Source organism: Mustela erminea, chromosome 17 (genome assembly GCF_009829155.1).
Source record: "Mustela erminea isolate mMusErm1 chromosome 17, mMusErm1.Pri, whole genome shotgun sequence".
Taxonomy (NCBI): domain Eukaryota; kingdom Metazoa; phylum Chordata; class Mammalia; order Carnivora; family Mustelidae; genus Mustela; species Mustela erminea.
In genome coordinates this window covers 24,133,217-24,145,993 of record NC_045630.1, presented here as the reverse complement: position 1 = coordinate 24,145,993, position 12,777 = coordinate 24,133,217, and the positions used below count along the sequence as shown (strand labels likewise).

At 49.1% G+C, this 12,777-nt stretch overlaps 1 protein-coding gene across 10 annotated transcripts; it reads left to right on the top strand.

Annotated features, from left to right (window-relative positions):
* Positions 1–327: 327 nt before the first annotated feature.
* Positions 328–10,786, top strand: TEX35 (testis expressed 35). Of its 10 annotated transcripts, none has more exons than XR_004280274.1 (9): positions 1,172–1,332; positions 2,085–2,243; positions 2,659–2,727; positions 3,620–3,676; positions 4,380–4,439; positions 9,340–9,404; positions 9,632–9,824; positions 10,116–10,243; positions 10,528–10,583. XR_004280274.1 is itself a non-coding variant. In XM_032319270.1 (9 exons), exons 1-9 carry the CDS (start codon positions 1,294–1,296, stop codon positions 10,592–10,594), a joined length of 645 nt encoding a protein of 214 aa, XP_032175161.1. In that variant the 5' UTR covers positions 1,172–1,293; the 3' UTR covers positions 10,595–10,786. The 10 variants fall into 10 exon arrangements, 8 of the variants coding, with proteins under 8 accessions (XP_032175163.1, XP_032175161.1, XP_032175158.1 ...); XR_004280275.1 differs by having other exon boundaries at positions 10,531–10,571; XM_032319270.1 differs by having other exon boundaries at positions 2,085–2,135; positions 10,200–10,243; positions 10,528–10,786.
* The last annotated feature ends 1,991 nt before the right edge of the window (positions 10,787–12,777 follow it).

Here is a 12,777-nt window from a genome sequence, read left to right as displayed (position 1 = left end):
CTGTGTTAAACCGTGTCAGTGCAAGGTTGACTGGAGACCATGGCTGTCAGGGCCCCCGGGCACCTTTATGAAGTATTGTGTCCTCATCGGAGGGCTGTGGAACACTGGGTCACCTCTGGAATCACAAGAGGCCAAACTCAGAGGCCCCAAAGCTATTTTTAAATTCCCCTCCCCCATCAGCCTCCCAGACAACATTGTCTTCATGAAACTGAAAAACCAAGACCTTTGTGAAGAGAAGAAAGTTGAAATGACACCGGTTTAGAGAAAAGAGACATGCGGCTTCTGTTTTCTCTCTGTTGGGAACCCTCCTTTTCCACCAAACTCCATGGGCACGTCTGTGGGCTTCGTGCCCCCTGCCCTTGTCCCGCTGGGGTTTTTTTGCCAGGAAGGGGGGTTGGGAAAGGCAGAGCCGGCATTCTTCTGGTCAGAGCAGCCTGTGGCTTGCCTGTAACCACGTTCTGTCAGAGCAGTGTCCGGTGTCCCATGCTGTTTGGTGGTGCCTCATGCCATGGCAAAATCTCACAGGAGAAGAAAGTAACACGAGATGGTGGATTCCTCGGCCCTTCCAGACCACACTGACGACGCTGCTGATGGATTTGGATGCGTAACTGGTACAGGCTGCGAGGAGGCACAAGCCAGGAGCCGCGGGTCAGTTGTCATCACCGGCTCAAATGATGAGAAGTGTATGTGTGTCATTTATAAAGCAGTTTTTCAGGGAGACCCTGATTTCTTTTAGACCCAATTTCCCGATACACAAGCCAGTGGGCTCAATAGGTTAGCGCGGTTCATGGACCTTGAACCAGAGGGACTTGGCCGCGTCTGAACCCAAGACAGCTCTGGAGCCAAGGAAGGGTCTGTCCATATGGGGACGTCTTGGCAGAACTCCGTGCAGACTCAGGGGAGAACCAGCTGTCTGGGGACACCTCCTGGTGGGTAAATCCTGCTGGGGGAGGAGACAGCATCTCTCGCTCCTGGGGAGCTGTGCCTGTGGCTGAGGCCACATGAGGCCAGGCCCTCAGCAGGGGGACTCTGCAGGAGAGCCCCTCTCCCCCCTGCAGGAGGGCAACCTCATGGCTTCAGAACCTGTGCTGTCCCTCATCATCAGCTCGAAGATGTGGTGACACTGCCCACCAGCATGGGGAGCTGGGCATTGTGACCTCAGCTGTTCCGCACACAAACAGGTGGTCATCCTGCCCTTGCCTTGGCCTGTAATCTGCATAGGACAGTGGCCTGGTCACAGGGGCCCATTGTGGGGAGGTTGGGAAGTTAAAGAACACTCTGGCCTCCTCCATCATGTCGGCCAAGAAGGCAGAACTGAAGAAAACAAGCCTGGTAAGGGAGGAACACTGCTGGACATGGGGGCCTCTCGAGTTCCCGCGGGACGGAGCTGTGGCATGGTGGGGGTGGTCCACAGAGCTCTCTGATAATTCCCCCACTTTTCTTTCTCTGCTCTGAGCTCCAGGTGGCCTCTCAGCCGGGAAGGAGGGTGGGACTAATCCCTGCCTGGGGGCGGGAAGGAAAGACGCCTTTGCTGACTCCTTCTGGAACAAAGACCAAAGTAATGGTCCTGTCACCCCCAATCCCCCTCCCCCAGCCCAGGCCATGCCAGGCCCCAGCGAAGGGCACGTCCTTGGCACACAAGCACCATGTTAGATGGTGGGATTTGCGCCCCCAATTTGCAGGCGAGGAAATGGGGGCTCAGAGGGACTAGATGACCTCCCGGGTGGCACAACCAGTCAGGAAGCAGCTGAGGTTAGACCAGGGGTCCGTCTCTCCCAAAGCCCACACTCCCGAAATGATACCCACTCGGTTTCATAAAGTTAGCTCCAGGTGCTTTCCCTGCTCAGGCTTCTGCAGGGAGAGGGCAGCCCGCTGCCTGGGTAGGTTCGAGCTCAGAAAAGGAAGATAAGGTAACCAGGTCCGGTTGTCTTGAATCGGGTCCTTGGGTGGGGGGTAGTCTGTGGGCCTGAGCTCAGGGGCAGAAGGACAGGCAGGCCTGGGCAGGGGGCCCCTCGAGAGGGCTGGTGTGATCCCCCTCAGTCCTGATGCCTGACAGGCAGACTGCCCACCTCCTCCCTCCACAGAGCAAGAGCTACAAGGCAGTGTGCCTGGAATTGAAGCCCGAGCCGACCAAAGTAAGAAGCTTTTTTGAGGCCATGCCGGCAGCCAGGCCTGAGACCCGTGGGGAGGTGACTTGGAGTCAGGGGTCATTCGCTGTTCCTGGTGGCCAAGACCTGTCCCAGGTGCTGGGGAATACACGAGAGAGAGACAAGCTCTCTGCTCTCACAGAACTTAGCACTAGTGACCAATCTGATACGGAATAAATAAGGAAAACTCAGTATTGTCACCTGCTAGACAGAGAATTAAAATAGGGAGGTCGGGCCCTGAGCGCAGCAAGAAGGCTGAGGAAGGGTGCTGTGGGCGGAGGCAGGAGCACGTGCGAAGTGTCTGAGGCAGGAGTGGGGCCAGGAGAGCAGAGCGTGACAAGCTTGAGTGAAAGGAGAAGGTGGCGGGAACTCTTGTGTGGGGGGGCAGCCAGCTCTCACCTCCACCTGCCCAGGCCCGAAAGGAGGAACCAAGACTCAGGAGATCTCTCCTCCCTCGCCCACCCCACACCTGCAATTTCCGACATTCTGTGTTTCCGCTTTCCACCAACAGACATACGACTACAAAGGAGTGAAACAAGAAGGGCCGTTTACCAAAGCAGGAGGAACTCATGAGCTAAGGGTAGGTGTGCCAGCCCAGGGGTGGGGTTGGCGGGGCGCTGTGGAGACCTGGGCCCGCCGACTCTGGCCGGGACGGGTCTCCGGCTGGCGTCTGGGGCTCTGCCCCAGCGCCTGTGACTTTACTCCCTCTGCTGCTTTTTGTTTTAGCTCTGTATTTTGAAGTAATTTCAGACTTACAGAAAATTTTTTTTAAATTGTGCCATGAATTCTAGTCTACCCTTTGCTCAGATTTCCCAAATGTTGACATTTGATCATGACCCCCCCATATATATATATATATATATATACACACACACACAAACGTATAATATAGGCTTCCTGAATCATCCGAAAGCATGTTTCTCTCAAATTCTAGTGTATACTGTCAAAAAACAAAAACAAGAACAATCTCTTACATAACCACAGTACAGTGATCAAAATATCAAAGGACATGAACATTGATTCGGTGCTTAGTCTGTTTTTACCAATGGTTCCACTAAGGTCTTTCCTAACAGAAGAAAAAACAACTGTTTTGATGTGTTCCTTTAGCTTCCTTCCATCTGGAACAACTCTTGAACCTTTGTTTTTTTGGGACATTTTCATTTATGAGGATTATAGGTCATTTGTTTTGCAGACTGACCCTTCACTTGGGTGGCCTGATGCTCCCCAGTGGTTAGATGGTGGCTGCGCATTTTGGGGGGTCATGGAAGTGAAGGTGTACCCTTCCGGGCATCTTATTCCGAAGCACATGGTGTCTCCATGTCCCACTCTCCCATGTTCTTAACAGCATCCTTTCCTTCCCCCGTAGCGGGACGCATCTCTCTGTCCCTCCTCATGAGCATCGCCCCAGGATCTTCCTTCCACCCAGGACATGGCCTTAACTCCTTCCTCTCTTCCCTGCTTTATTTCCTCAGAATGAACTCAGGGAGGTGAGGGAAGAGCTCAAGGAAAAAATGGACGAGATCAAACAGGTAACAGGATGAGACTTTTTAGGACGCAGAGGGAAAGGGTAGGACCCCAGAAAATGCGTGCCGACCTCTGAATAGCGAGGGGAATCCAGAATGTCATGGAAAAAGCCCTAGCCTACCTCAGCCTGATCTCCTCCAGTGTTTTGGTGCAGCTCAGGAGATCTAGTTCTTTTTGTTTGATGCTTAAACCCAGGCTATGAACGCCAAGAACTCTCTAAGGTGTCACATTGATTGTTGAGGAGCTAGAACCTTTGTGAGAGTGAGAGGGACTGATTGGAATGCGGGGGCCGTCAGGGACCAGTCCCATTCTCCTCCCTTGAGCCTGCTCCAAAAAGCAACAAAACTCTCCTGTTGCTTCTTGGATGGAACCACCTATGGCACGCTTGTGATGAGCGGTGGTGCTTAAGCAAGGAGGAGTACTGGAAACTGTGGGCTGAGCTCCCCAGGGGAAGCCTTGCAGTAGCTAGATCCGAGCCCCGCCCAGGCTGGTGGAGGGTAGGGGGGGGCGGCTTCACGCTACATGCACCCTCGTCCCTTCGTAGACTCCTTGGGAAGAAAGGGGCTTTGACAGGCCACGACACGTCCATTCCCTGAACTTTATCCAGCTCATTCCAGAGAGAGGAGCAGCTGCTGCCCTGCTTTTTTTAAATTGCCCCAGAGATGACTCCGCATTGAGTAATACGTGCTTGCCTTTCTTCTTCGTTAGATAAAGGGCGTAATGGACAAGGATTTTGATAAACTCCAGGAATTCGTGGAGATTATGAAGGTGAGCATTTACTGATCTGGGTCCATACTAGAAACGATGGAAGGAGAGGCCCGAGCCTGCCCTGCAGCCACTTGAGAGTCTGGTAGGAAGACCCAAACTCTGTGGAAAGCAAGCAAGCAAGCAAGCACCAAGCAGCATGAGAGCGTGAGTTAACTAGGAGTCTGGAGAAATAAGGAAAAAATGTGGGCCAGGGTAACCAGACAAAGCCTTACAAAGGAAGTGAATCTTAAGGTGAGCTTTGAAGGCTACATTACAAGCTTAATGCAAATCTAAGCAAAAGCCCAATAAGCTTAGTTTTGAACTCAGACGTTACTAGGAGAACCATTAGACTCTAGGATAGTGGTTCTCAAACCTGGATGTGTGCTGGAATTTCCTGGAGCATAAATAAAGAAAATAGAGCCCAGGTCCAATTTGCAGGGGGCTTAGACCCTTGGATTTTTTTTTTCTACATTCTCCAGATGAAGATTTGAGAACCACTGATGTAGAAGCATAAAAAGGCAAAGGCAGATATCTTTAAGGTTTGAAGAGTTATCAGGGGATACTACCCCTGCCAGAGATCTAAAATTCATACAAAGCCACAATAATCTTGTCTAGATAACAAGCCAAATGAACAAAACCAGTGTAGATAACTCTATAACAACCTCTCCACCCGGCACGCCTGGGACGATTTAAAAAATCAGTATACCCAGGCCCTGGCCCAGATGAACTGAATAAAAATCTCCAGGGGGAACCACAGTTGCTTAAAAATATCAAAGTGATTCTGGTGCTTTTCTCTGCATAACAACCAGATCCTAAACACTTCAGCAGTGGTTATTAACCTTGACTCCATATTGCAATCTCCTGTACTGTAGCTTTGACCTTCTACCCAGGCTGCACTCTATACCGATGAAATCAGAACCTCTTGAGATGAGATCAGTAGGGTTTAAAGATCATGACGTGATTCTATTGTAAACTCAAGGCTGGGAACCACAGCTCCATAAAATTTAAAACATAATAAAGATGATTTTTTTTACATGTTAGAAGAAAAGGATTATGTATTCCTATTAAGGATTATGTGTTATATTAAGGATTATGTATTCGTATTAACATTGCTTGATTATATGAAGGAAGAAAAAGATTATGCATTCATATTAAGAACACTGCTTGATTATATGAAGAAAAACTTAATTCAGTTAACATTGTAAAAACTGAAATAGTCCATAAAGTGAATTTAAATAATAAAAAACAATAAGAATAAATTATGTATAAATATTTAACCAGATGGTCTAAATACAACAGAAGAAGTCACAAAGGAAATATTGATATACTTAACAATATAAAAAATTTAGAAAACATAACAGGAAAGTTTCATGTATGGAATTAAAAGGCAAACAACCATTTGGGGGAAATAATTTTCCACAAATATGACAAACACCAATAAAAGTTTCTATCAAGCTCACATAAATCAATTAGAACCAAATAGGAAAATAGACATAGGGTATGAACAAACAATCCACAAAAGAAAATACAACTGAAAAGCAATAAATGTATTTAAAAGGTTTACCTCATGCATAATCAATTAAATGCCAAATGAAAATCATTCTTAGGCCATTGTCACATTCAAATAAGTGAACTTTATTTTTTTAAGATTCTAATTATTTATTTATTTATTTTAGAGAAAAAGTGTGGGTGTGCAACAGTGAGGGGAGGGCACCGAGAGAGAGGGAGAGAGAGATTCCCAGGCGGATGAAGCCTGATGCAGGATTCCAGCTCACCACCCTGAGATCATGACTGGACCTGAAATCAAGAGTCAGGCACTTAACCGTCTGAGCCACCCAGATGACCAAATAAGCGAATTTTGAATTAATGACAATTACAGAACAAGGCAGAAATGTACTCTTATACTGCGGGTCATAGTATAGGTCTATATAACATTGGAAATAAATTAGACAATAGGTATCAAAAAATATCAAACCCCTTGACTTATTAATTCCACGCCTCACAATTTTTTTTTTAAGATTTTATTTATTTATTTGAGAGAGAGACAGTGAGAGAGAGCCTGAGCGAGGAGAAGGTCAGAGAGCGAAGCAGACTCCCCATGGAGCTGGGAGCCCGATGTGGGACTCGATCCCGGGACTCCAGGATCATGACCTGAGCCGAAGGCAGTCGTCCAACCAACTGAGCCACCCAGGCGTCCCCACGCCTCACAATTTTACGTATGAGAATAATCCAAAATACTAGCGTGGGTGTATGTAAAAAGATGTTCATCACAGGATTATTTGTAATGGCAGAGATTTGGAGATGACAGTTTTCAACAGTGGAGTAGCCAAATAAATTAAGGGGTATCTGTGGAATGAAAACTGAAACTGTTGGAAAGAGTGTTTAGAAAGGATGCTTCTAGGCACACCTGGCTGGCTCAGTCGGCAGCGCACGTGACTCCTGACCTCAGAGTAATGTGTTTGAGCCTCATGGTGGGTGTCGAGCCTACTTAAAAAAAAAAAAATAATAAGAGCACTGTCGTGGTTAGATGGTTAGATGTTCACATTAAGGAGATACTGAGGCAAGGGCATGTGGGAACTCTTTTGTACTGTCTTTGCAACTCTCAGTAGATCCCAAATTATTTCAAAATAGAAAGTGCATTTAAAAAAAAAAGAATGCTTATAACGAGAAGTAATAAAGCAAGATACAAATAATCTATAAGAGGCTGATCTCAGTTAAGTGAAAAAAAAAAAAACCTAAGTAAATATTCAGAAGAAAGACTAGAAAGAAATATACCCAAGGGGTTAATAGCAATTATTGTTAGATGATGAGATTAATTTGTTCTTTTATATTCCCCTATAGTGCCCAAATTTTCTACAAAGGGTGTGTATTCTTTCTTTCTTTCTTTTTTTAAAGATTTTATTTATTTATTTGACAGACAGAGATCCCAAGTAGGCAGAGAGGCAGGCAGAGAGAGAGGAGGAAGCAGGCTGAGAGCCTGATGTGGGGCTAGATCCCAGGACCCTGGGATCATGACCTGAGCTGAAGGCAGAGGCTTTAACTCACTGAGCCACCCAGGCGCCCCTGTGTATGATTTCTATATGAAAATGCACACACGGTGTTTTGTTAGTGGGCAGGATTGGGGATTGAAAAGCACAAAGGAGGTTATTTTGGGCTCAGGAACAGCTTGGGCACAGCACGGAAGCAGGATGAACGTGAAGTGTATCACGGTCAGTGGGGAGACCAGTCCTGCACATGGGATTATCTGGGGAGACTGTGAGAAATGGAAGGGGCACAAAGGCAGTAGACAGTGAAGGCTTCTGAAAGACAGGCAGACAGCTTGGGACTTGGTTGTGTAAGCAGTAAGAGGCCTCTGGAGATTCTTAATCAAAGAACATGCTAGAAGCAGCACTTCAGAAAGGCTGAGCGGGCAGCTGTTCACAAGGTGGCCTGGAGGGGTGTGGGGCGGGGGAACGGGAGACTGGGGGTGGGGGCTGTCTGGAGCAATCGATCAGGCAGGAAGCCACATCCCTGCTCAAGAGGAGGGATGCTGGACCAAGTGTGGGAACAGAAGGAAAACAGTAAATCTGAAATCTGGAAGATGCATCGAAGGAAAAATAATACTCTTGGTGAGTGATGCTACATAGAGAATGAAGGGGAAGCAAGCGTCCATGACCCCAGAGGCAACCCGGACGGGTTGAAGGGTCGAAGGAAGTGGTGACCACAACAAGGACAGTTGGCAATCAGTTGATTTAGAAGAGGAAACCAGGAGATCACTTTGGGACATGAATTTGAAGTAATAGTGAGACTTCTAAGAAGGGGGGCATTTTGACTCTGATATTTTGAACCCAGGGGCATTTCCACTTCAAGGATATTTTTGCTGTGTTTATGAGTACAGATATTTTAGTCAAAATGTATAGCACTTAAAAATGCTTTTCAAGAAGGTGGTTTTGAAATCCTCTCCACCCAGAGTGTGTGGTTCCTTGACCAGTTTTCCACTGCAGATCAGTAAACTCTTGCCAAACGTTTCATTTTTTTTTATTAAAATTATTTTCGGAAGCAAATTATATTTCATTTATATTTTATCATGTTCAAGCCAACCCTGTGTTTCTCCAGAACAGATACGATCCATGATACCCTCTGACATTCTAGATCTTCTTTTGTGGCCAATTTTTCCAGATCAAACTTTACAGGTCTGAACTCGTCAAAAGGATTTTACTATTCTTTCAGTTCTTAGTAAATAACAGACGTGATATGCCATTTTGAGCTACTGTTTGTTTTATGTTGACCATTTCTGCCAGAAATCGGGTTAAAGAAGGAGCAAACGTACATGCGCAGGATCTGGGCGCAGGGGTCAGAAAATCGGAGTCAAAACTATCTTTGAGGGTTGGGTCACAGGATTTATTTTCTCGGCTCCATCATTTTATAGGCATGGAGCCAAAGCAGATAAGAGTCTCACCCAAGTGTAGGATCAGGTAAAAAGACTTTCTGCTTTCTGAGTCCTCTGGAGACTTTGGAGGAGCCCCTGACGGCCCTGCCTGTGCTTTGGCCTCAGCATGGAGTGGGTGAGGATGGGGAAGAGGGGGCGTATGTCCCCCAAGGCCAGTGAGGATTCTTTTATTTTTTTTTTTAATTTTATTTATTTATTTGACGTAGAGAGAGAGATCACAAGTAGGCAGAGAAGCAGGCAGAGAGATAGGGAGATGCACGCTCCCTGCCGAGCAGAGAGCCCGATGTGGGACTCGATCCCAGGACCCTGAGATCATGACCTGAGCCAAAGGCAGAGGCTTAACCCACTGAGCCACCCAGGCGCCCCCTGTGAGGATTCTTGAGGGAGGAGGATGCTGAGGTCATCTCTGAGCGGCCGGCAGAGAGAGGCGAGAGAAAAGGCTTTCCCACGCCCTTCAGCGTGACCGTTCTAGCTTTGGGTTTTCTCTTGAAGGAAATGCAGAAGGATATGGATGAGAAGATGGATGTTTTAATAAATATACAGAAGAACAGCAAGCTGTAAGTGTAGCGCACACCCATCTCTCCTCATCCCTAACGAATCTCCTCCCTTCACTTTGCTAAGCGTCCTCGGGTCCGGAGGACTCTCAGACTCTTCACGGTCCTGTCTTGGTTTCCGGAACCGCAGTGGCTGGGGGTCAAGGTCTTCCCTGGCTGCCCACACTATGGTTATCTCGTTGTCATGTTGGAAATGGTCTCCCCAACTCTGCCCCTCCCTGACTCCCCAGTCCCCTTAGAAGAGGGCCAAAGGAACAGCAAGAACTCAGGCTGATAGGAAAAACAGACCCGGACCCACAGCTCCGCCTCAAGAAGATGGATGGGGCTGACGGAACACCGCTTTCTCTCCACAAGAAGATGATGGCACTACAGAAACCAAAAAAGGACCCTCTGGATGCCCTTCATCAATGCGGGCCATGCTGCGTAAGTGAAGCCGTACCTCCCCTTACTCTGGTGCTACCCCCCAGGCTCCTGCTGCTCCCTGACCGCCCCCTCCCTCCGCCACCCCCCTGTCGGGTCCTCTCACTCCCTTACCTCTTGCTGTGAAGGGATGGGATCTACCCCTCTGTTGGCCCCAGATGCCTCCCTAGCCCGGAACCCTCCCTGGGGTCCTGCCCTCAGCTCAGAGGGATTCCAAAGCCATGACCAACACAGACCCAACCCTGGCTGGACCTGCTCCTGAGTACCACTGTATTGTTCTGTCCTTTCCTATAGCAAGATCCGATGGGGTGCCCAGCAGGCTGGCCATCTTGGACCAGGGAAAAATGATCTTTCTTGTGCCGTTTCTGTCCTCTACAGGAAAAATGTTTGTTGTGTGCCCTAAAGAACAACTACAATCAGGGGTAGGTAGACCCCCGTAAGAAGTCCTTGTCTCAGCCCAGTGCCCTGTCATCCCAAAGGCAGTGGGCTCGGGCTGCGTTGGCATCACATCCCACCCGGGTCGTGCAGACTCTGCCCCTCCCCCACCTCATCCACTCAGTCGTAGAGGACATGGCACCAGGCAGGAGGGCTTGGGGTCCCCAGCCCGGAGGCTGCTGCCCAGAGGCTCCCGTGGTGGGGGTGGGGGGTGCCCCCCTGGCCGCTGAGCTGACCTTGCTTCCCATTCCTGCCTCTCTCCCCTCTCTAGCAGCAGAAAACTTCCGTATCAAGCCTGGCCACCCTGTTCATCCTTGGCTTCTGGAGCTGCTTTCTGATTTATCTGTACTTCCAACCCTATGTGGTGGAGGACATGCTCCCAACCTAGGACCACCGCGGATCCCACCAGCAGCTCCGGCTCTTCCTCCCCCGACTCCTCAAGATGCACAGCAAAGGCTTGTGGCCCTTGGACCTACCACCCTGCCCCAGGCCTGCCCCCACCTGGAGATTAAAATCTTCGTTTAAAGCCAAAGCAGGTATCACTGTTTTGAATGTCAGCCCCAAACTTCAGTGTCAAGACTGTCACTTGTTGTTGTCCTAGATCCCCATAGTTCAGACGCCAAGTCCTCTTCCTGCTTCCTGCCGGATCAGTGGGAAAGCCCGTCTTGCCCATTCTCAGGGTCATCCCCCTTTCTCTCTGACCAACACCCCCCACCATTCTGCCTGGTTCTGCAAAGGCCTCCCGGCTCAAAAGGGTGGGGAGGTCCCAAGGATAACAGCTGCCATTCTGTGTGGTTGCATTGCACCTGCTCCCATTGTGTTCTTAGCTCCTGCACTATGTGAAGGCTGGCGAGTCAGTGGGGGACCCCGGGGCCCAGGATCTAGCCAGCACTGCTTCCCCTGAGGTTTTGTCTCGGGGCAGAACTCAGGGCCCCATTGCTGTAGGAACTTGGTTCCCTTCATGGGTTCTGGGGATCCACCCTCTCTACCCTCCTGATGGTTTCCTGTCCCCTGACCGAAAAGAGACATATCCCTTCAAAGGCCTTAGGCCTCTACGAGAGTGGGGACAAGCCAGTGACCTCCCAACGGCTCCACTCTGTGTCCTGCCCCAAATGCCCTAACCTGACCATCAGCTTGAAATGAAAGCAAAGGAGGATACAGAGAAAATGGGATCTCTGTAAACCCGCCTGCCGTGCATGTGACGGGGGGGGGGGGGGGGATAGTCTAATGGAGGAGGAATTGATAGGGTTCCATATTTTATTTCACTCCAGCTTTCTTGTTTCCTGTCTTTGCTAAGTTTGCTGCTTGGACTCATAGCCAGCCTAGCAAATAACTGACCACGTTCTTAACAGGCTGCCTACTAACGGGCTGTGTGTAGGCCTCTGATTCACATTCTGATACACTTGTAACAAACAAATCCCAGAACAAACCTAGGCCTTGCCCTCAAGGACCTTATAGCTTTAAAGGAGACATAAACATGTTTATTAAAAATATGGGCCGTTTACAAATAAGGACAATAATCACAGCACGCGATGAAAGCTAAATGATTTAGAAATGGGAAAAAGAAGGATGGGTGTAGACTGCTCTTGTCCTGCTGCCACGCTAACAGATGACCGCACACTGAACAGCTTACGACAACACAAGCTGGGTCCAAAATGGGTCTCCTGGGGGTAAAGTCGAGGCATTGGCAGGCCTGCATCCCTTCTGGAGGCTCTAGGGGAGAATCTGTTTGTCTTGTTTGGCTTCTAGAGGCTGTGCCTGCATCCCTTGGCTCCTGGCCCCTTCCGTGGTCAAAGCCAGCAATGGCCAGCCAAGTCTCCTGCATTCTGCATCACTGTGACGCTGATCCCTTCCCCGCTCTTCTTTGCCCTGGTGAAGCCCCTTGTGATTACCCTGGGCCCGCCTGGGTAAGCCGGCCTGCTCCTACTCTAGGGTCAGCTAATGAGCAACCTCGCGTCCCTTGGCTGTGTAATACAGTATATTCACAGGTTCTGGGGATTAGAACCCACACATCTTTGGGGGCTGCTATTCTGCCTATCACAGGGGCTCCCCAGACCCTGTCGCCAGACTTCCAAATCTTCAAACACTTGGGGACACTGCATTGTATAGTTCTATGCTGTTGTCATAGACCCACAAATCCTCCAATACTCTTTCAAGACAGTCTCCCCCTTCACAAGGGCGAGACACAGTGACCTGCTTCGAATGAGTAGAATGTGTAGAAAATGGCAGAAGTGATGGTGCGTCACCTCCAAGACTCATAAATGACAGGTGACTTCATCTTGCTCTCAGACGTGGGTGATCTTCGCTGCCATGTAGTGACCCTATTTGAAGGTCACAAGGCGAGGCACAGAAGCCACCCACTGAGAGCCATGTGGGGGTCATCTGGCAGCCCCAAGAGAGCCTTCAGTTGACAGCAGCCCCCATCAACATCTTGACGGCAACCTTATGAGGAGACCCCGGAGCTGGAACCGCCCAGCTCGGCTCCATCCAAGCTCCTGACCTGCCAAAACTGTGAAGTGAT

What these genes read in the sequence shown, in the direction of transcription:
- TEX35 (XM_032319264.1), top strand. Translation starts at nt 1,294, where the DNA reads ATGTCGGCCAAGAAGGCAGAACTGAAGAAAACAAGCCTG. An exon ending in AACTGAAGAAAACAAGCCTG is followed by an intron (nt 1,333 to 2,084) that starts GTAAGGGAGGAA and finishes CTCCCTCCACAG; the next exon opens with AGCAAGAGCTACAAGGCAGT. An exon ending in ATCAATGCGGGCCATGCTGC is followed by an intron (nt 9,825 to 10,527) that starts GTAAGTGAAGCC and finishes TCCCCTCTCTAG; the next exon opens with CAGCAGAAAACTTCCGTATC.